This window comes from Monodelphis domestica, chromosome 3 (assembly GCF_027887165.1).
Source record: "Monodelphis domestica isolate mMonDom1 chromosome 3, mMonDom1.pri, whole genome shotgun sequence".
In the NCBI taxonomy this organism is placed as follows: domain Eukaryota; kingdom Metazoa; phylum Chordata; class Mammalia; order Didelphimorphia; family Didelphidae; genus Monodelphis; species Monodelphis domestica.
Window position 1 is genome coordinate 101823424 of NC_077229.1, and position 20220 is coordinate 101843643.

General features: G+C 51.0%; 1 protein-coding gene across 26 annotated transcripts in view; it reads right to left on the reverse strand.

Annotated features, from left to right (window-relative positions):
• PLEC (plectin) overlaps positions 1-20220 on the reverse strand; it is a 119657-nt gene that overhangs the window by 31609 nt on the left and 67828 nt on the right. For 7 of the 26 annotated variants that reach the window (XM_016432016.2, XM_016432024.2, XM_016432026.2 and 4 more), the window contains 13 exons: positions 15837-15898; positions 15470-15484; positions 15047-15136; positions 14301-14336; positions 12372-12449; positions 11845-11937; positions 8627-8793; positions 5434-5549; positions 5010-5116; positions 4780-4899; positions 3039-3134; positions 533-660; positions 90-183 (listed from right to left, as the gene is read on the reverse strand). In XM_016432016.2, coding sequence (XP_016287502.1) covers positions 90-183; positions 533-660; positions 3039-3134; positions 4780-4899; positions 5010-5116; positions 5434-5549; positions 8627-8793; positions 11845-11937; positions 12372-12449; positions 14301-14336; positions 15047-15136; positions 15470-15484; positions 15837-15898 — 1202 coding nt within the window. Of the gene's footprint in view, positions 1-89; positions 184-532; positions 661-3038; positions 3135-4779; positions 4900-5009; positions 5117-5433; positions 5550-8626; positions 8794-11844; positions 11938-12371; positions 12450-14300; positions 14337-15046; positions 15137-15469; positions 15485-15836; positions 15899-18309; positions 18602-20220 lie in introns of those variants that run through there. The other 19 variants (XM_016432017.2, XM_016432025.2, XM_016432027.2 and 16 more) reach the window with 6 other exon arrangements.

A 20220-nucleotide genomic window follows, 5' to 3' on the forward strand; every position in this document is an offset into this window, starting at 1 on the left:
AAACGGGCCTCTCCCTTCCCATGGCCCGGCCCCTCAGCCAGGCTGGTCCTCCCCCAGGTCTGCAGCCCCACCCTCTGCACCAGCCTCACCAATTGCAGCAGGGCATCCGCCTGATTCAGCTGCTCCTCGCACAGCCCGGATTCCATCTGTAGTTTGCTCACAATTCTCTGGAGACACTCCTGCCTGCGGGACACACCCGCCCCAAAGAGGGGGGCTTCACTGGCGAGCCCCTCCGACCTGCTCTGCCCATCCTGAGACCCCACCAGCACGCAGCCCTCCAACCTGCCCTGAAGTGGTTTTCTGTCTCCCTTCGAGGCTCCACTGCCTCAACTCTGAGTAAAGCACAAGATTTTCAGTGGCAAACCGTTTCCTCTCTGGGGCGATGAGTCATCGGCGTGTGGTTCCTATTAGCCCCACCACGGGCACCTCCCTCCAGCCCGCTCCTGCTCCCCACCTCCCAGGCTCTCCTGGGGACCCCCTCCTCCTGCCCCATGGAAAATCTGTCGTGTCGGAACTCCCTGCCCACACCCACCTCTCAAACTCTGTTCTCAGTTGCTTCTCCCGCTCCAGGATGGCCACATGCAGCTTCCCCCATTCCTTCTCCACATCCAAAGGGTGAAAGCCTGGTGGTACCTTCAGCTGCCCGGCCTGCACAGCCCCCTGCATGGGCACAGGGAACAGGGCATGGGCTCAGGGGTGCCCAGCCGGTGGAGAGTACCCTGCCCCATCCAGCAAGGTGGTGTCCCCACAGGGTGTGTTTCAGGAAGGTGGCAGGTAGGTGGGGCAAGGAGAAGGGTGGATGTGTGGGTGCCCAGAGCCACAGGTTCTGAGAAACCTGTGAGCCAACAAATAACTTGGAAGAGGACGGGCTGGTGTTCACACTCCTTGGTTCAGGCCAGCTAGACTGAGGTTTGCCTTCCTGCAGGACTACATCTCCTGGTTCAAATTCAGGTCCAAGGAGATAATGCATGAAAAGTACTCAGAACTCACCAAGCACTAGCTACATATGAATGATGATTATGAGTTGCCCCGGTAATCATCATCATAATAAAAGCATGATCACACATCATGGACAGCCAGCTCTAAACCCTCTCGTTGGCCCCAAGGTCTTCCTATATTTAAAATAATAAAAAGTCCCAGCTCACACTCAGATCGTGCTTTAAGATTTTGCAACACTTTCCCCCGAAATCCAAGATTCTTCGCTTAGGTTGGCTACAGACCAATGAACCTGTGAGCCACAGCAACTCAAAGAGTATCTTTGAAGTCACTCATTATTATCAGCAACGTAAGGATCCAAGACAGCCCCAAAGGACTCATGATGAAAAATGCTAAACCACCACCATAGAAGGAACTGAAGGAGTCTGAATGCAGATCAAAGTGTACGCTTTTTTACTTTATTTACTTTATGAGTTTTTCCTTGTATGTGTAATGTGTCTTCTTTCACACGATGAATAAGGAAATATGTATTGCATGATAGCACATGTATAACCTATATCAGATTACTAGTTATCTCAGGGAAGGGGGAAAGAAGGAAGGGAGGGAAAGAATTTAGATTGCAAAATGTCAGAAAACAAATGCTTAAAAAAATTTTAATATAATTTTGGAGGGAACACAATAAAATTTTACTGGGGCAAAAAAAGAATAGGGCAATTCTAGTTCTAATAGCAATTCTAAGATTGAAGAACTGGAACTAGGCAATTAGGATTAAGTGACTTGCCTAAGGTCACACAGCTAGGAAGTGTCTTGAGGCCAGATTTGAACCTAGATCTTCCCAATTCGAGGCCTGGCTCTCTAGCCACCATGTCACCTAGCTGCTCCAAGCACTAAACTGGAAGAGAGTAAAATTGGGGTTCAAATCCTGCCTGACACATTGTCTCTATGACTTTTGGCAATGTTTCCAACAGATATATAGTGCTATATTGTTTGCAAAGTGCTTTATAGAAGTTAACTCATTTAATCCTCACAATAATTCTGTTTTACAGATGAGGAAACAGGTTAAAGGACTTGCCTGGGTAGAACAACTATCAAATATCTGGGACAGGAATTAAACTCCTCTCTCCCTGACTATAAATACAGCGCCACACCAAGCTGCCTCTTGGATCAGTTAATTTCTCTGTTAGGGATATGGAAGCATCCAGCTAGTCTGGGGTATCCATCCGTTCCTTCAGCACTATATCCTTGGGCTCAAAGGAGATAATAGATGCAGAGCCCCGGTATATATGGGCAGGGAGATGAGTCTCCTTCCCTGGAGGCCCCAAAGTTATCTCATTCTCTTTTGTGTTTGTTAACTCATATTTATGAAGCACATTAAAACTTTATAAAATGCTTTCCCCTGAAATCCACTTCATCACTAGAATTCCCTAGTACTTAGTCACTAGGGAAAAGAAGTTCCCACTCCTAGGAGTTCCCTTCACTGGCACTAAATACACCCCCCCAATTCTTACTCTCTGATTAGTAACAACTCTATGACAGAAGAGTAGTAAGGGCTAGCAGTCAGAGTTAAGTGATTTGCCCAGGGTCACACAGGTAGAAAGCATCTGAGGGAAGATCTGAACCCAGGACTTTCTGACTCTAGGCTCTATCCACTGACCCACCTATGGCACAGCAGAGGAGACAAATGCTTAAAGACAAGTTACCCAGGGAATGGGAGGAGCCTACATTCAAATTCAGGTCTCTTGCCTCCAAAGATCCTGAGTTCAAGTTCACATTATGTAGAACACACCCCAATTCTGAACCAATGGCTTCCCTGTCAGTGGTCCAGGGGTGTCAACACCTCTGCAGGGATGCAAAGGGCCTCACCCCCAAACCTGGTGCCCTAGGACAGTCATAAGGCAACTCTGAATGTGCATGGCCCCAGGCACTGTCTCACTCCTTCTTTAGAAGATGGTGGTGAAAGATGAAGCCAAAGAAGGAGCCAGCATAGGGAGAACATTGCCAAAACCAAAGGAAAAGAAGACAGAAAACTGTCCAGAGAGGGGATGCAAGGAACAAGCAGAGGAGCAGCTTGGGTCTCTCTCTGAGGAAAGGTGGTCTCTCACCTCCAGTGACTGGTAAATGTTCTTGGATCGGTTCTTGTCGGCCTCTTTGGCGGGAAGCTCAGTCTCCTTAAATTTGAGGAACTGACACCAGAGGATCTGAGAAGAGATGTTGACATGAGATCTCAAAGCAAAGTCTAAGCTCCAACTCTAAAAGGAAGGGAGGGGTTGGCCTAATGGATCTCTAAGGTCCCTTCACAGCTCTAAGTCTGTGATCCTGAAGCCAATTAAGTTTGCCAATGGGGAGGGTTTATATGTCATCACAAGAGATCAGGGCTAGGTCTAAGCCTAGACACCAAGCAGGATCTTGGAAGGGCACCCAGAGTGGGTAATACTGCTGGGAAAATAGCCTCATGATGACCACTGGGCTCTGAAGATGAGAATTCACTCTGAGAAGAGAATTCTAGGAACTCGGTTGATGTCTTGGCTGTTGAGGTCCTCTCACAAAATCAGAGACCCTCAAGGAAAAGGGGCTCAGAGGCAGTCTAATCCAACTAGGACCCAAAGGAGAACTCTCTCTACAAACAATTCAACAAATAGTGGTCTATCCTTTGCTTGAAGTCCTCCAGCAAGGGGAAGGTGGTCCATTCCACTTGGGAAAGCTCTCACTATTAGGAACTTCGTCCTTAGACAGAGACTAACTCTTTTCCTTTGTGGCTTTCATTCACTGCTCTCAAATCTGTCCTCTGGGGCCATGCCAAGCAAGTTTAATCTCTCTCCCATTTGGTGGCTCTTCAAACACTTTAAGATGGCTGCCATGTTATTTCTAAATCGCTCTTCTCCAGCCTACATTTCCTCCAAATAATCTGCATGTGGCATGAGCTCATGGTCCTTCAGCATCCTTGTTGCCAGGGAGAGAAGGAGGAGGAGGAGCTGGGAATGGGTTTAAGTGTTTGTCCAATTGTCTTGAAGGGCCAGATACTCAACGGAAACCCAAACACCAGAACTCAATGTGGGAACCTTGATGGAGGCCACAGAACTTGGAAAGTCCCAAGAGGTCCGAGAGAGGAAATTGGAGATCAATGGAGGTGTCCTGACCTACTTCCCAAAGAACTCAGCACTTGGGGTAAAGGCAGCAAGGGTAGGGGAAGATCTAACAGTAACAATAGCAATAGATAGAACGGCCTGGACCCCTCACACACTGCCCACCGAGATGTCTTTTCCTCTATTAAAAATATAATGCTTACTATGCCAGTCACTGTTATTTATAATCATGATTTCATTTTATCCTCACAACTCTGTGAGGTAGGTGCTATTATCCCCCTTTTAGAGATGAGGAAACTGAGGATCAGAGAGGTGATATGACTTGTCCAGCATCACACTGCTAAGTAAGTGTCTGAACCCAGATTTGGAACTCAGGACTTCCTGATTCCAAGCCCAGCACTCTATCCACTGTGCCCTCCTGGTGGTGCTAAGAGAGGCAGAGTGGAGAAAAGGCCAGAAGGCACCTTAGTAGCATCCTGGCCCCAATATTAGCCTTGAAAAAACCTAAGCCTTTTTCTTCCAGGACTCTAGCCTTCCTTCAGATACCTGTCTGTTTTTCCTATTTAAAATTTTTTTGGTAGGTTTTTGTTGGTTTGTTTCTGTTCTCCCCCAGTACAGCCTGACCAAAGAGGGAGCAGGAGGAGCAGCAGCAAGCTTAGGTCTGTCAGAGTTGGGGACCTCTGGGAGAACCCTGAGGGGCCAGCAGAGGCTGGAGAGAGTTGGAAGAAGGGGCCCCCCAGGCCCAGGGGAGGCCACCCACCTCTGTCTCCTCGTAGCTGCTGGCAAACTTGCGTTCCTCAAAGGAGATGATATGCTGACGGATCCACTGGAGAAGCAACATGACCAGCTCCCGATACTCCTGCCACCGAAGCTGCAGCTCCTATCCGAGGAGGTAGGACTTACAGAGGGAAAGGCCCGGCCCAGGTATCCACAGGGAGAAGGGGAAAACGCCAAATCCCTGCCCGCTCCTTCCCCATCCGCATCACTTACATTGGCCTTCACCCCATCCTGCACATCAGGGACCCGGGGCATGGCATCGTACAGGGATGACACGTAGGTGATGATGGACTTTTCATCTGGCTGGGGGACATCCACATCTGCCAAGAAAGAGATGAGGGGAGATTTGGAACTGAAAAGGGGTGCAAATGCCCCCCTCAAGGAAGCAAGGGGGGGTACCTGCTTTTTTTAATTCAGAAAATTTTATTTAATTAATTAATTTAGAATATTTTCCCATGGTTACATGATTCATGTTCTTTCCCTCCCCTCTTCCTACCCCCCTCCCACAGTCAACGATCAATTCCACTGGGTTTACATGTGTCATTGATCAAGACCTATTTCCATATTATTGATATTTGCACCAGGGTGATCATTTAGAGTCTATATCAGGGGGGCCCACCCTAAAAAGACCACGTACCCTCAGGGTCCAGCAGCCGGGTTACCCCCAGCTCTCGCTCAGCCACATTGAACGCCTGGTCCAAGTTCTCCAGATTGCTCTGTTGGTAGACTTTGTTCATGTCGATGAGCATGGGCCTGGAGGAAGAAAGGAGAGGTCGGATCAAACCCAGAGGCCACAACACATAGGGAGGCTCAGTCCCCTCACTGGGAGTCCCCAGTTGGAGACTGCCAGGGATCCCCCCTCCCCAAACAAATGAGGGGAAGAAGATTTGGGGGGATAAAAGAAGTGGGAGGCAGGGATAGAAATGAGAGAAGAGGGAGACAAAAAGAGAAGAAAACAGAAAGAGGGAGGCAAGCCTACAGCTCTCGGAGACGCAGAGTGGAGTGTACGGAGTACAATTCCCCACTCAGGTGACTCTCGACTCCGTCTTGGAGGCCATTGAGTGGCAGATCTTGGGCTCCAGACGGAAGACCATCCTCACACAACATCAGCACCCGTTCTTCCCTGCCACCAGCAGCCCGGGGCCCCTTCCTCCAGGGCCCCTTCTTCTGCTTCCCCTTCACGAGGGCACTCATGTCCCCTCTGTGGCCACAGGGCTCTCTCCTCCCCTGTCCCTCTCCGGGGATGGCAGCTCTGATCCCGGCGCCCTATCGGTCCGGAGGTACCACGTTGACTAGTCACCTAGCCCCACTCTGGGCTCTGGGAGCTCAGGAGCTGCTCAGCTCCTCCTACTTAGCTCAAGTTTAAGGCAAGGGCTGGGAGGAGGCAGAGGAAAGCCTGCCTAGACCCTGCCCAGACTCGCATCCTTGCTTGTTCCTTCCCTCTCTCCCTCCCATCCAGGAGAAGCCATACAGCAGTCATAGCCCGGGGCGGCCTGCTCCCACCCAACCCCACCCCATCCCAGCCATCCCAGCACCAGCCTGGCAGCAGGCAGGATCTGTCCCTCCCCTCAGGGGCTCCCCCACTGCAGGGCTCAGCCTGCCCAGCCAGGGACAGGCAGCAGAAGACGCCACGACTTGCCTGCAGTTTTGTCAACTTTGCAATAAAGGAGGCTAAACGTAGCCCACCCAGCCACGCACCCCACGTGGGAAGCTCCAGCAAGAGAGGGAGGCCTGTCATCCCAGGAGCATGAGACTAAGGAAAAGTGGGGAGACAAGACTAGATGCCCCCTTTAAGAACAGCCAACTTTTATATAAATAACGCTTTCAAGTTTGGCAAAGAAAGCCACACGGGTTATTTCACTTGATCCTCACAACCACCCTTGGGGGGGTGGGAGTAAATATTACTGTTGCCCCCATTTTACAGAAGAGGAAACTGGGGCTCAGAGGGGTTTGGCTTGTCCAGAGACACACAGCTATGAAGTATCGGAGTCAGGATTTGATCTCCAGGCTTACCAATTCCAAGTCTAACCCTTGATCCTCTGCATAGGGGGAGATAATATGTAAGCTATAAGATGGGTTGGGGTACAGGGTACAGGGTCAGCCACTCCCCTGGCCCCTCTCCTAAGCAGGGATTTTTTTAAACATTTTACTTTCTAGCTTAGAATCAATACTGTGTGTTGGTTCCAAGGCGAAAGGGCTAAGCAACGGGTGTTAAGGGACTTGCCTAGGGTCGCATAGTACTGGGCAGGTTTTAAGGGGACATGCCACAGGTATCTCTGAAGGCTTTGGTAAATCCACACTTAATTATGGGGCAGGAATCAGAGCCTCAGAGCCAAGGCTTGAGGGTGTCTCTCAGGAGGAGACGGAGGGAGCTGCCTGTCCTGCCCCAGGCACTGGAAATCCAGAACCCTCCAAAACTGGGGGCTTGGGTGAGACTCCCAGGGGAAGGGGTAATTAGCAGGGCGGGTGGCTACGGGCAGTCACTTACTGAACTGCCCCCAGCAGCAGCCCAGCTCAGAGTCCCAACATGCTTACACCAAAGGGAATGCAGAGCCTGGGGCTGGGGCTGGGGCTGGAGCCAGAAGCCAACACATATGACAAGGTAGAAGAGAGGGAGAGAGAGTGTGATGTAGTGGAAAGGGCACTGGTTGCCTCGTGGCCTTAGGCAAGTTAACCGGCCACAGTTTCCTCCTCTGTAAAATGGGCAGGATGGTTTTAAGGTTCCTTCCAGCTCAGATTCTATGATCCTAAGGAAATGAGGGACTCAAAAAGGAGACCTCTCTAAGTCCTCACAGGGTCAGAGCTCCTGTGTCCAGAAGGCAGTACAGGGATGCGAGGCAGGTGCCTGGTACACAGTAGGAGCTTAATAAAGGTTTATTGATTCGTTGATGATTAAGAGCCCAAGAAAAAACGGAGTCCTCTTCTCTCCTACCTTCTCAAGCCTGGGGAAGGCTGCCCAGACCACAGAAACATGGATTTTAGAGCTGGAAAGAGCCTTTGGGGTCATCCACTTACTTTATAAATCAGGGATCCGAGGCTCAAAGTGGTTAAGGGACTGGCTACACTGCTCATAAGCATCCCAGGGCTTCCTGACTCTTAGAATGCCGAGCCTTGAGTTGGGAAGACCTGAATTCAAATCTAATCCTGGGTGAGTCGCTTAATGCCTGTTGGTCTCATTTTTCTCATCTGCCAAATGGGGATCATCCTAACAGCTACCTCCCAGGTGTAAAAATGGAGATTTTGAACCCTAGACTTCAATCCCCAGAAGTCCTTGGTATTTCCCAGAATTCCCTATAATCTCACCTGAGTGTGGTTTTATTTTGTATCCTTGATATCTAATAATCCTTAATAAACTTCATAAAATATAAATATTTTCATTATTGGAAATATAATTTTAAATTTAACACAGGATTGTTGTGAGGATCAAAAGAGGTAATAATTATAAACTGCTTAGTGGGCACAGCGCCCAACACAAATAGTAAGTGCTCTATCAATGTTAGCTCTCATCACCGCTCCAATGCCCTTAGCCTAGCTTTCAAGGCTCTTTGAATTCTCATCTCAATCAATCTCTCCAACCTCCCATATCCTCTGCTCCAGCCATAGAGTGACTCGCCATCTCCCAAACCCATGCCGTGTCCCCTTAGCAGCTTCCGCCTGGGTGCCATGGACCTCTCTGCCGTTGGGCATCCTGTCTGCTCCTCTGGGGCGTGAGTCCATCAGAACCAGGGGCTCAGGCTCACATCTCTTTTCGTTTTCCATTCCGCTCCAGCACCTCCAGGGCCCTTCCCTCCCGGGGACCCCAGGAGGACCGTAGAGGTGCCTGCCCTTACTTGTGCCGGTGAATGATGGCATTGAAGAGGCGCCCATCCCGCCAGCTAGCCGTGAAGTTGTCGCAGCGCAGGCCCTGGTAGCCTTCCACCATCCGCTGAGACCACAACAGCAGCTTCTCCTTGGCAGTCATATCCTCAGACTGGCCACTCACCTGGATGTCCGAGATCTGAAAGGCGGGAATGCAGGGAAGAGGTGTGAGGCCGTCCCCAGGACCCAGGGCTCAGGCACACACAGCCACTGGACCCAAGCTCCTCACGTTAGCCTGAGCACAAACTTTAGCAGCCCTGACCCTCCCTGCCATTCCCTATCCTTAAGTTGAAACTGACTGAAAACTATTGAAACTTGACTTTTAAAAGTGAAGGGGAGGCACAGGTGGGGGGGAGGGGGGAAGGAGGGTGTCGCTGGGTGGCTCAGTGGATAGAGCACCAGGCCTGGAGTTGGGAGCACCTGGGTTCAAATCTGGCCTCAGATACTTCCTAGCTGTGTGACACTGACTGAGCAAATCACTTAACTCCTATTGCCTAGCCCTTACTGCTCTTCTTAGAATTGATTGTAAGACAGAGATAAGGGTTTTATTAAAAAAAAATTTTTTTTTAAGTTAATCAGGCAGCCCTGAGCAGAGCCACATCCTATGACAGGATTTCTAAGCCACAAATATCCCCTTTTCAGACTGGGCATAAAGAGACAGGAGGTCTGGGCCACTAAACTGGAAGGCCCAGGCTGGTAATGTCTATTCATGGTTGTCTCTGAGCCTACAAATAAGAGAGGTGGGCAATGGGCATCTTTAAAGGGTCAGACAACTCTTCCAAACCTTCTGAGACAGAGGAAGGGGCCAGGAAAGGGCAGTTCATTTGGGGGATACAGATTTCTCCCTACTCAAGTTGCCAACCACAATGAGGAAGAAGGTACCACCTATTCATTCATCCATTTATCTGTCTATCCTTCCTTCTTTTCTTTTTTTTCCTTTCTTCCTTCCTTCCTTCCTTCCTTCGTTCCTTCCTCTCTTCCTCTCTTCTTTCTTTCTTTCTTTCTTTCTTTCTTTCTTTCTTTCTTTCTTTCTTTCTTTCTTTCTTTCTTTCTTTCTTTCTTTCTTTCTTTCTTTCTTTCTTTCTTTCTTTCTTTCTTTCTTTCTTTCTTTCTTTCTTTCCTTCCTTCCTTCCTTCCTTCCTTTCTTCCTTCATTCCGTTTTTAGGCAAACAGTTCAATGACTTGCCCAGAGTTACAGAGTTAGTAAGTGTCTGAAGCTGGATTTGAACTCATGAAGATGAGTCTGCTAAGTGGAGTAGCTCATAGGGTCTCCCTCCTTCCCTGACTCCTGTCCAGGGAGCACTGTAGTCTGTCAGTCTGTCTGTCTTGTACTCTAAAATCTGTCTGCTCATTTTTCCATCTGGCTAGTGACCTCCCTTCTGGAATGTCTGTCTCTATATAATCTGTGCACACATATGCATGGGAACTCATCTCTATTGACTATTCCATAACAGCCACAATAGTATGGCTATTCCCTCTGGGTGTCTGGTAGCCCCATTCTTCCACATTCTGTCTGTCTGTCTCTCATTGACTCAAGCCATCGTGCCAACCAGGCTCCACCCCATACAGGAATCAGATGTGTTTCCTGTGCTTTTGGCGGTGGTTGGCACCGGATAGCAATGAGTCAGCCCAACCTCTGAGCCTTTACTTCTCCAAAGCATTTCCCCTCCGGGGGTGGCAGCTGTTTTCCCTCTCTGAGCACATTCCTGGATGGATAGGCCCCGCCATTCATAGGAAAGGCCAGAGGGTACTGCCTAAGAACATGGATGTTGAAGGAGGAAGGCTCCCACCCCAGTCCTGGGAGCCCAGAGACAGAGTGCTCTAAATACCCTGAAAACAGTTACCCTTAAGACAGAGAGGCACCCACAAAGCATAGCCCTTCCTGGCTCCACTCCCTCCTGGGAAGGGCTAGTCCCCAAATTCCAGGGCAGAATCTTGTGTTTTTCCCATTCCCTGAGGCCTAGCCACCCCATACCTAGAGAGATGGAAGGGTCCATCCCTGAAAGCAGGGGCTGCTGTGTTTCTGTCTCTGCAATCCCAGTTTCCAGGCTGTTCAATGCCTGGCACAAAGTGGGAGCTTAACAAATAAATACTCATGTTGCCTACCACAATGAGGAAAAAGGTACCTCCTATTTGTCTTTCTTTCTCTTTCTTTCTTTCTTTCTTTCTTTCTTTCTTTCTTTCTTTCTTTCTTTCTTTCTTTCTTTCTTTCTTTCTTTCTTTCTTTCTTTCTTTCTTTCTTTCTTTCTTTCTTTCTTTCTTTTTCCTTCCTTCCTTCCTTCCTTCCTTCCTTCCTTCCTTCCTTCCTTCCTTCCTTCCTTCCTTCCTTCGGCAAACAGTTCAGTGACTTGCCCAGGATTACATAGTAAGTGTCTGAAGCTGAACTTGAACTCGTGAAGATGAATATTCTAGATTCCAAAGCTGGCACTCCATACCAGCTGCCCCATCTCCTGTTATTCTTAACCTTTTAAAGTCTAAGTCTTCTCCCTCTAGAATGTAAGCCTCTTGAAGGCAGAAGCAATGTCATTCTTCCTCAAGCCCCCCCCCCCCATAGCCCAGAATACATCGTCTCTGCCCAAGAAATATCTGATTCTTGAACTGCTTAACAGGAAGCCTCCTTCATTCCCTTGGAGCCACCATTCCCTACTATCACTATCCCCCCCCCACCCATTAGAAAGCCCCTAGGACTCTAGGACACCCATTAGAAAGCCCTATAGTTCTAGGCATCACAAGATATGGCCCTTCACTTCTTTTTACTGTCCCCTAGATCTCTTTTCCTGGATATTAGCTGCCACAATGTCCCCACTGCCTTCATTCCCAAAGACAACATCATTTCATAAAACAAAAACCCTTGAGTTAGAAGGGATCTCAGAAGCCAACCCCCTTATTTCACAGATGAAGGAACTGAAGTCCAGGGAACTTAAACAAAGCTAGAGATGGGGTTTGAATTCACATACTCTGATTCCAAAGTCGGTGCACTTTTCTTCTATGTCACACTGCTTGCCTCTCCAAGGGAGGTTTTGGGAGGTTAGTGATACCACAGGATTTTCTAGCTCCCTTTAGTATGACAGGAGTCCAAGGCCTTGCCCCCTTCCCCAGACCTCCACACCCCAGGGCTCCCTCAACAACTCTGTTCCCAAATGTTAGCAAAGGGTCTAGAAGCAGTATTCAGAGAAGGAAGTCTCCTGACCTGGAAGTGTAAGATGATGGTCCATATCAAACCCAGGGTGAGCTTGGGGTTGCCATCGGCAATATCATCATTCCTGATGTTCACCAGTTTCACCTGCAACCAAAATTCCAGATGGGTCACTTACAACTCTAGACCCAGCTAAGAACTCTGACCAAGTCAACTGTTCTGGAGAGCTTGAAACCTGTGGATTCTCAGGACAGAAAGCCCCAGTAGTCAGGGCCATGTCCTAAATGTTCAGGGAATAGAGGATGAGAGTTGGATCCCAGGAAGACTGAGAAAAAAAAAGGCCTTTTGGTTAGGGTCACATCCCAGGGATGGATGAGGGTCAGACTTCAGAGTGTGGTTTCATCTACAATTACATTTCTGTATCTGACACCCTTTAGGAGTCCTAAGATCCCAGGGTTGGGCATAAAGTGCCACTAAACACCCTAACCAGAGAAGACCAGGTATTAAAAGGAGCCAAGGCCCTGGAGACATTTGGAACAGAAGGGGCCCAAAAGATACTCAGGGAAGACAATGTGTCTCACCTGTCGATGTTTGAGGTAGTCCAGGGCAATCTGGACATTCTGCAACTTGTGGAAGCGCATTCTCCCTTTCTCCCGAGGCTGAGAAGAAAGAAGGAAAGCAAGCTAGATCAAAATTTCTCATGAGGTTGGGAAGGGAACAGGACCTCTTTTACCCCAGAATCCCTTGCAGTCTTGCCAAACTCTACCCACGTACACACACATTTCCACAGGTTCATCCACTCCAATCCCCTGAGAATACTCAGAACAGAGCAGCTCACATAATGACTCTCCCCACCACTGCCAACTCAGCCCCTTAGCTTTGTGCATGCAACTTGGCCTGGCTGTGATCACAGCTTATTTGAACTGGACGGGGTAGGCCCACTGGACACTCCCCATAGAAGCTTCCCTGCTCTGAGCAAGGCTCAGGGCCCCCAAGGCTAGACCCAAGGGGTGGCCATACTCAGATGCAACCAGCTGAACTCAGCTACCACAGTGTTCCTACTGCCCACAGAACTATGTGCCACTCAGGTCCTTAATTCTCTGCAGGCAGATGCCCTGCCCTCCCCTTCATCCTTCATCAAGTGGGGGGAAGTTGAGACCCAGAGAGGAAGGGAGAAGTTCTGAGGAAAGAGAAGGAACAGAGAAGGATGCCACCTCATTACACGAAATAAGAGAAATGGAGAGACTCAAGTGCCATGGAGCCATCTTTACTCTTTTAGAAGCTAGAACAAGAGATGGAGCTCTGCCTAGTCAAGAGAAAGGCACAGAGTTTCCCCGGGAAATCCTGCTGCCTGTGTTGGTCTTAGGCTGAGGGAAGGAAGGGATTTTGTAAGGAAACAATAGCAAGGAAACCCTTGTCTGGCTGAGCAGCCCCTCCTCCAATTCCCCCAAAGACAACAGGATTCTGCTTCCTCCCCATGACCCAAGTTCCCAGAGCCCCTCTTCCTCCAAAAGCCCTGATAGCCATGGTCTCCCTCAAGAACCCACAAGCCCGAGCTCAACCCCCCATTACAGAAATACAGTCCCTTCTGGGGTGAGGCCCTGTAGCTCTGTTGGGCAGAGGCCTGGGGGCCGGCCTGGGCCTTGACTACCCATTAGGAGATCTAGGAGGCCAGGGTCTCTAATGGGAGCTTGGTCTCCATCCTTTGCCGTCACTATCAGCTCATGGGAGCCCCATCTCCCCAAGAAGAAGAGATGGGAGTTCCTTGAGGGGCAGGGTCCTCGAACAGTCCACTGTCCATTCCACATCTCTTTTCTTCAGGGGAACTGCAACTGATCAGTAAGAATACTGTAGGGTTCTAGGAACCTGCCTCATCCCTCTCATCCCTTGTCTCTCCCCCTACCCCTTACCCCCAGGCCCTCATCCAAAGGTCCAGTAACGTACCTATAATCCTGGCCACTCAAAAGACACTCTGGCCCCTAGCCAATCAAGAATCCCCTTTACCACTCCCTAATCTCTTAGCCTCTGCTGGAAGACTACTGGTGAAAGGGAGCTCACTATCTCTTCAGGCAACTCACTGCACTTTTGGATAGTTCTGATTATTAGCAAGACTGTCTTATATCGAAGTGAAATAGGTCATCCTACCTATGCCATGGAGGTGCACTGCTGGGCTCTGAGATAACCCTATAGCCAAGACCCCAGCCTTCCTGCCCCCTTGGAGGGACCCTGTGCACACGTCGTCCAGCTGCATGCTCACACAAGCCATCAAGGCTGCACACCCACGCCCGCTGTTAGTTAGCAGAGGTAGGAGCAGAGCTGTGATTGGCTGCTTGGGGCAGGATGTCATTTAGAGACAATCTTCTTCAGCTGCTCTCCCGCAAAGATCCCGCATCTATCCCCGTGGGCTCAGGGCTAACATCATGGCCGCAGCAGCCAATTTTAGCCACATGTCCTGGGACATGTCACACGCGGGCCGCCCCGCCGAGGGCAAACAGGACAGAATCACTCACCAGGCGCAAGTTCCTGATTACGTCACGTTCCCTCGGCTGCCCGGCCGGAGCAGGGCGGGCAGTAGGCAAAGGGTAAAGGGCAGAGGTCAGGGGTCAGAGTCCAAAGCCGCAGAGAAGTCAAAGCAGAGTGTACAGTGAGGTTAATAGGTTAGGGCCTGGCTAGGTCAGCCCAGGCAGCAGGGCCAGGGTCCCCAGCTCTAAGGGGAAGGGGAGGGAAGGGGAAATGAGCACGTGAATAACTCAGGACCTGTGAGGATAATGTACAGGTCAAGGGAGGGCTGTGGGAGTCCGCAGCATATCAAAGGGCCAGGGCCACTGCAGGATGGAGAAGCGAGTGGGATGGACCCCAGCCTTGGTGGGAGGCCCTTGTGGTCGCTATTGTTCTGAGGACTCCAAAGCAGGGCAGACCAGAATAGCCTTAGGCTTGAAGGTAAGCAGGCTATAGGCACCTGGCTGGGCCTATCCCTGGGTAGGAGAGTGGGAAGGAAGCAAGATCCCAGAATCTTTTCAGGACAGCCAGGGCCAGAGGGAGTCCTGACTCCCAGCTACTGCCAGGAGAAGAAATGCTCCCTGGTACAGGGAAGGAGGAACTTAGTGGGACATGGGGAAGCTGGCTGAGAGGCTTAGGAGTAAGGGCTAGGAAGGATGAGCTGGGCCAGAGGGAAGGGTCCCAACAGGAAAAGCAGTCACCCAGTGGAAAGCAAGCAAGCAAAGCAGCCAGACCCCCAAGGTCCTGGGTCACATACCAGGCTATCTCCCGAGAGCACCTCCAGGAGGGAGATGAGATTGTGGCCATCTCTGAGGTCCTCATATAGGTCACTGATGTGTCGCTGCGCCTGTGGGAAGAGGGCCAAGAGTCATCCAGGAATGCTCTGTGTGACTGATGGTAGATAGTAGGGTGGCAAGCACACACGGGGCAACAGGGTCCTCAAGCCAAGGGCAGAAGGGGGAAAGGCTCTGTGGCTTAAGGCCATTGAACCATTAAGACCCTTCCTTCCCCTCCCCAGGGCAGTCTGGGTCATGGTGTGTGGTGGGGTAGTACAGTGCTCATCATCTGGGCAGGGTAAGTGGTCCTGCCAAGCAGGGTAGGAGCCTCAGAGGAACAGAGGGAAGGTATCAGATGGGATGCCAACTCGCCCGACCCCCAAGGCAGCAAGTCAACTACCTACCTCTGCTCTCCAGTGCTACAAGGAGCCAACCAGAAGGAAGGGAAGGAAGGAGACAGTAGACAGGAACAGAGAGAAAGAGAGGGAAGGAGCAGGAACAATGGGAGGAAGGAAGACAGAAGAGAGTAAAATTTCAGAAAAGTGAAGGGAAATGAAGAGATTTGCAAGATGCTGGGAATGGCCACAGGGTCTTGGAAGATGCCTGGCATGCTCACTAGCCCAGGAGTGAGCCAGGTGGAGGCCACAGACTTCCCTAACCTTACTCCACCCCTCTGCTTGGCTCTTGGAACTTCTGTTTCTCTCCTCCTCTTCATCCCCAGCTCAACGAAGGGGGTACCCAGAACCCTAGGCTACCCACTCCCTTACATACCTTGATGAGGTGCTTGTTGACCCACTTGGTAAAGGTTTTCTTCTGCACCCGGTCACGCTCATCTGGTCAGAAAAAAAGGTCAAAGTTAGTCTGAGACTGGGGAGGATAAAATTGGGGATCAGGCGAGGCAGAAAGCTAGCGCTGAGACAGTATGAGTCACTCACACTCTGACTGAGGGAGTCACAGGAAATGGGCAATCCAAGGAAGGGGTGTGAGGACAGGGGAACCCAATGGGCTATCTGAGCAGAGGGAGCTATTCCCATCTACTCCACAGCCCACTGGAGGTCAAAAAGGGGGGCTAACTAAAGTAGCAGTTCCCAACAAAGTTCATTTGGAAGAACAAAAAAGATCAAGGATATCCAGGGAAATCCTGAAAAAAAAAATGCGAAGGAAGGAGGCCTTGCAGTCCCAGATCTCAAACTATACTATAAAGCAGTGGTCATCAAAACAATTTGGTACTGGCTAAAGAAGCAGTTCCCATTTTTCTCGCCCTTTATGGCTAAAAGACACTTTCATATACATTTGATCCTTATAGCAACCCTAAGAGAAAAATAAAGAAAGCCTCACTATTCCCATTTTATAGATGAAGAAACTGAGGTTTAGTAAGGTAAAGTGCTTTGTTCAAAGTTGTGCAGTTATTAAGTAGTGGTGGGCCCATTTGTTGGGACAAGAGCCTATGACAGTGCCTCAAGAAAGCAGACATTCTAGCTCCTAGAGGCTCTATCTACAGCCCTTAATCCCATAAACCACAGCAGTAACCCCTGGGCACCAGACTGCCCAGGACTGTCTCTCTGTGAAGAACCCTCCCCTGCTTTCTTCATCTCTTGGGAAGTCAGATAGCTTCCTATACCAACCCAATTCCCTTTAGAGAATCCCTAAGGTCTTTAAAGAAGGCCAGACCCAGTGGGTCAGGAGAAGGGGAAGGTTTGGCTCCAGCCTCAGACCCAGTTACAAGGGGGCTAAGTCACGTGGGGGGGGGGGGGGAGAAATGAAGCTAAAATGTTAGAGCTCTCCTGAGCTTCCCAGACCAAGGCAGGTCAGGTAGGTGATCTCCCAGGAAATGGTACTAGGAGAAGGCAGGGGAGCCAAGGAGAGCCTGGCGCCTCCCGCTCAATTCCCCCATTGTCTCTCCTCCCCAGGATGGGAAGGCTCCCTGGGCTGGCAGCCGCACCCCAGAGCCCATGGAGCATGTTCTGGCCCGTCCCCCACCCCCACAGCAATCTAGACTTAGGATGGCCCCTCCCAGCTAGGCTTCCCCTTCATGCCATGCTGGTGCCCAGCCTTGGGCCTGTTTCTGCCCTGAGTATGGTCTGGACTGAGGAAGGAGCCTTCTTGCCAGGCTGGAGCACTTAGGCTGGCTAGCCACCCACCCTTTGGCTTCAGCTTCCCACCACCCCTATCCTGTGTAAAGCAGCATGGGGAAATCACTGTTTTCCCCCATTTCCCCCACCCCCACCCCCACTGCCCAGGAGGCAGGACAATAAGACACTACACACCAGACTGTCAGCTCCCCTACTCTGGGCAGTAAGAGGAGGAAGAAAGGGGAGGAGGTGAAGTTCCAGGTTCCAGCAGGAGAGAGGGGCTAAGCCAGGCCTGCAGCAGGGCATGGGAGGAGGAGCTCCATTCCAGAGAGTGAGGACCTCCCCTTTTCCCCACCCACATTCCCCAATAAGGAACCCACCCATTGGCTTTACCTCCTTCTGCCTTTTCCTACCCAGTCTCTCACCCCTGCCCCCAACAGGCATACCCACCCCTGCCTGGGTAAAAGCAGGGGTCGGTTAAGAAAGGCTCCAGAGCCCCAAATCCGCTTAGTGAGAAGGGTAGAGCCAGGCCCCAAAGCTTGGCCTTTCCTGGGAGGGATGGGAGAGGGGCAGGCAGCCCAGGAGGGAGGGCCTAGTGCCTTCTCCTAGTGAAATGAATAGTGTCCACCTTTACCTGCCTGAGCCAGAACTGCCCACTCCATTCCACCCTCCAAGTCAGCCTTCCCACAGTCCTGCTGGCCCCATCTTCTTATACTGGGACCCTGGGGTTCTCTGTCCTGCTCTGCCTTTGAGCCCATTCTGAATGGGCAGCCCAGGGCCTTCAGCCAGCCACTGACCACAACACAGCAGCCTTAACGTCATGCCTGCTTAGCCCCAGGAGGCCCCATGCTCCGTAGATCTAGAAGTCTCCCATCTCTAACACCTCGGTGTCCCTCACTTGCCAGGCACTCCCCAGTGAGAGGCTCTGCTCTCCAGACACTCCCCTCGAGTTTCAGAGCTCTCAGACATTCTAGGAAGTTCCTCGACAGAGCTATATAATCATTCCTAGCCTTCCAGACAGCTCCCCAAAGCCACCAGGTCCCCTAGAAGTAGATCTCACCTGGGGCAGCCCCAGCATTGGCTTCCTCTCCTCCTCCCTCTCCCTGCAGCCCCCCCAGCCGGCCGCTGGCCAACATTCTCCCCCCCAGGGAAGGGGGAGCCAGTGCCACTACCTTTCTTGCCCTCTGAAGCCCTGAGGACAGCCAGGTAGAGGTTGTCCTCAGAATTGGTTCTCTTCTGGACAGGGTTCTGGGGCTCCTGGCTCTTCAGTCTCTGGCGCGACATGGTCCCTTTGCCCAGGGGAGCCGAGCTCTAGATGGCACTCCTGGCCTGGCTTGGTCTGCAGAGCTCCCACCCGAACAACCCACCAAGATCCCACAGCAGAAGGAAGGAGGCACTGGGCTGGGCTACAAAGCAACAGCAGCCACTTCCTCTGCCTGCCCTAAGCACAGAAGTGAGTGTGGCCACTCCCCAGGCTCCAGCTCCACTCCGCTGCCTGCTACTCCTCCTACTCCCTCGCCTGGCCCAGCCCCCTGCTGCCCTCCCACCTAGAGGTATGGGGCTGTTCCCTGGACTAGGTGTGTCCCAGGCCGGAGGGGCTGGGCAGGGTGGGGCGGGGCAGGCCCCCTGGAGGCGGGAACTCCTCTCTCTGGGTCTTCACAGTGTAAGGAAGGCGCTGCCGCTGGCCAGAAACAGGAAACCACCATATACTTTCCTAACCACTACCACAGCCCGGGCAGGGCAAGCCAAGCCAAGCCACAGCACGGGAGGGCAGGAGGGGAGGGCAAGCATTAACCGATTCCTCTCCTGTCTAACACTCAGCTGGCAGCGTCCAGGGAGGAGGAGAGGCCTTCTGGCCCTGCAAGCCAGGCCAGGGCAGATGAGGGGATAGTGAGGACAAGGGGAGCCTCCATAGTCTCTCCTAGCAGCCCCTTTCTACTTAGTGAACCAGACCCAAGAAGCCCCAAGCCCAGGATGATCCTCTCCCTTTCAATGGTCTCACCAAGGGCTCCCCAGGAAGGGGCCCCCCATTTTACCCTGGGACGGGGCAGGTGAGACCAGGATCAGAGCATCAGGACAGCCTTGGGCTTTGGGGCGCCCCATTTCTGAGTCTTCCTGGGGCCCCCCTCATATCATTCAAGCTCCAAAGTCTCTCAACACTTCTACCACCTCTCATTACCGATACTAAACTTTGATAAAGTCTAAGTACAGGGTGAGTAAATGCTTATGGAGTAAATGCTTAGGAACAAGGTACCACAATGAGTCACAAGAGGCCACCTGGCCCAATCTGGGTCTGAATTTGTCCCCAACAGATACTTTAGAGCAAAGTTCCAGGAGGACATAGATGTGAGAATGCTAGGGCAGGGGTCAGTGACCAGAGCACTGGAGGAGGGCTGCAGGAAAACCTGGGCACAATTTCCACCTTTGACACCAGATTGCTGTGGACCCCAGGCAAATCACCTGCATCTCCAAGCCTTGGTTAGCCTCCTCTGTAAAATGGAAGTGATTATTATTATTATTATTATTGTTTTAACCCTTACTTTCTGTCTTAGAATCAATATCGTATATTGGTTCTAAGGCAGAAGAGTGGTAAGGGTCAGGCAATGAGGGTCAAATGACTTGCCTAGGGTCACACAGCTAGGAAGTGTCTGAGTCCAGATTTGAACCCAGGGCTTCCCATCTCTAGACGTGGCTCTCCATGCACTGAGCCACCCAGCTGCCCCCAGAAATGATTATAATGGCAATAATGGAGGGACTATAAGGGCAACTACTTCATAGAGTTATTTTGAGGGGAAAATTCAGCATCTGAAATCAATGGTCTTACAGAACTTAAATGGCTAGATAAAAGAGCAGATTTATTATTATCGCTTCATCACCATGTTATTCCAACAACAAACATCCTCCCTGCTTTCTTTCTGACCCACTGGGCCTGTGGGACCTTTTACCAAGGCCGTGTCATCTTCCTAAAGAAGTCCTCCTTTGCCTGAATGCTAAAACGCTTCTCAATTCCTCATGGTCAGGGGCACCCCTAGAGGCACCGTCTACAGAAAGAATCTCGTCCAAATTCTCCAAGGTGGCTCTCT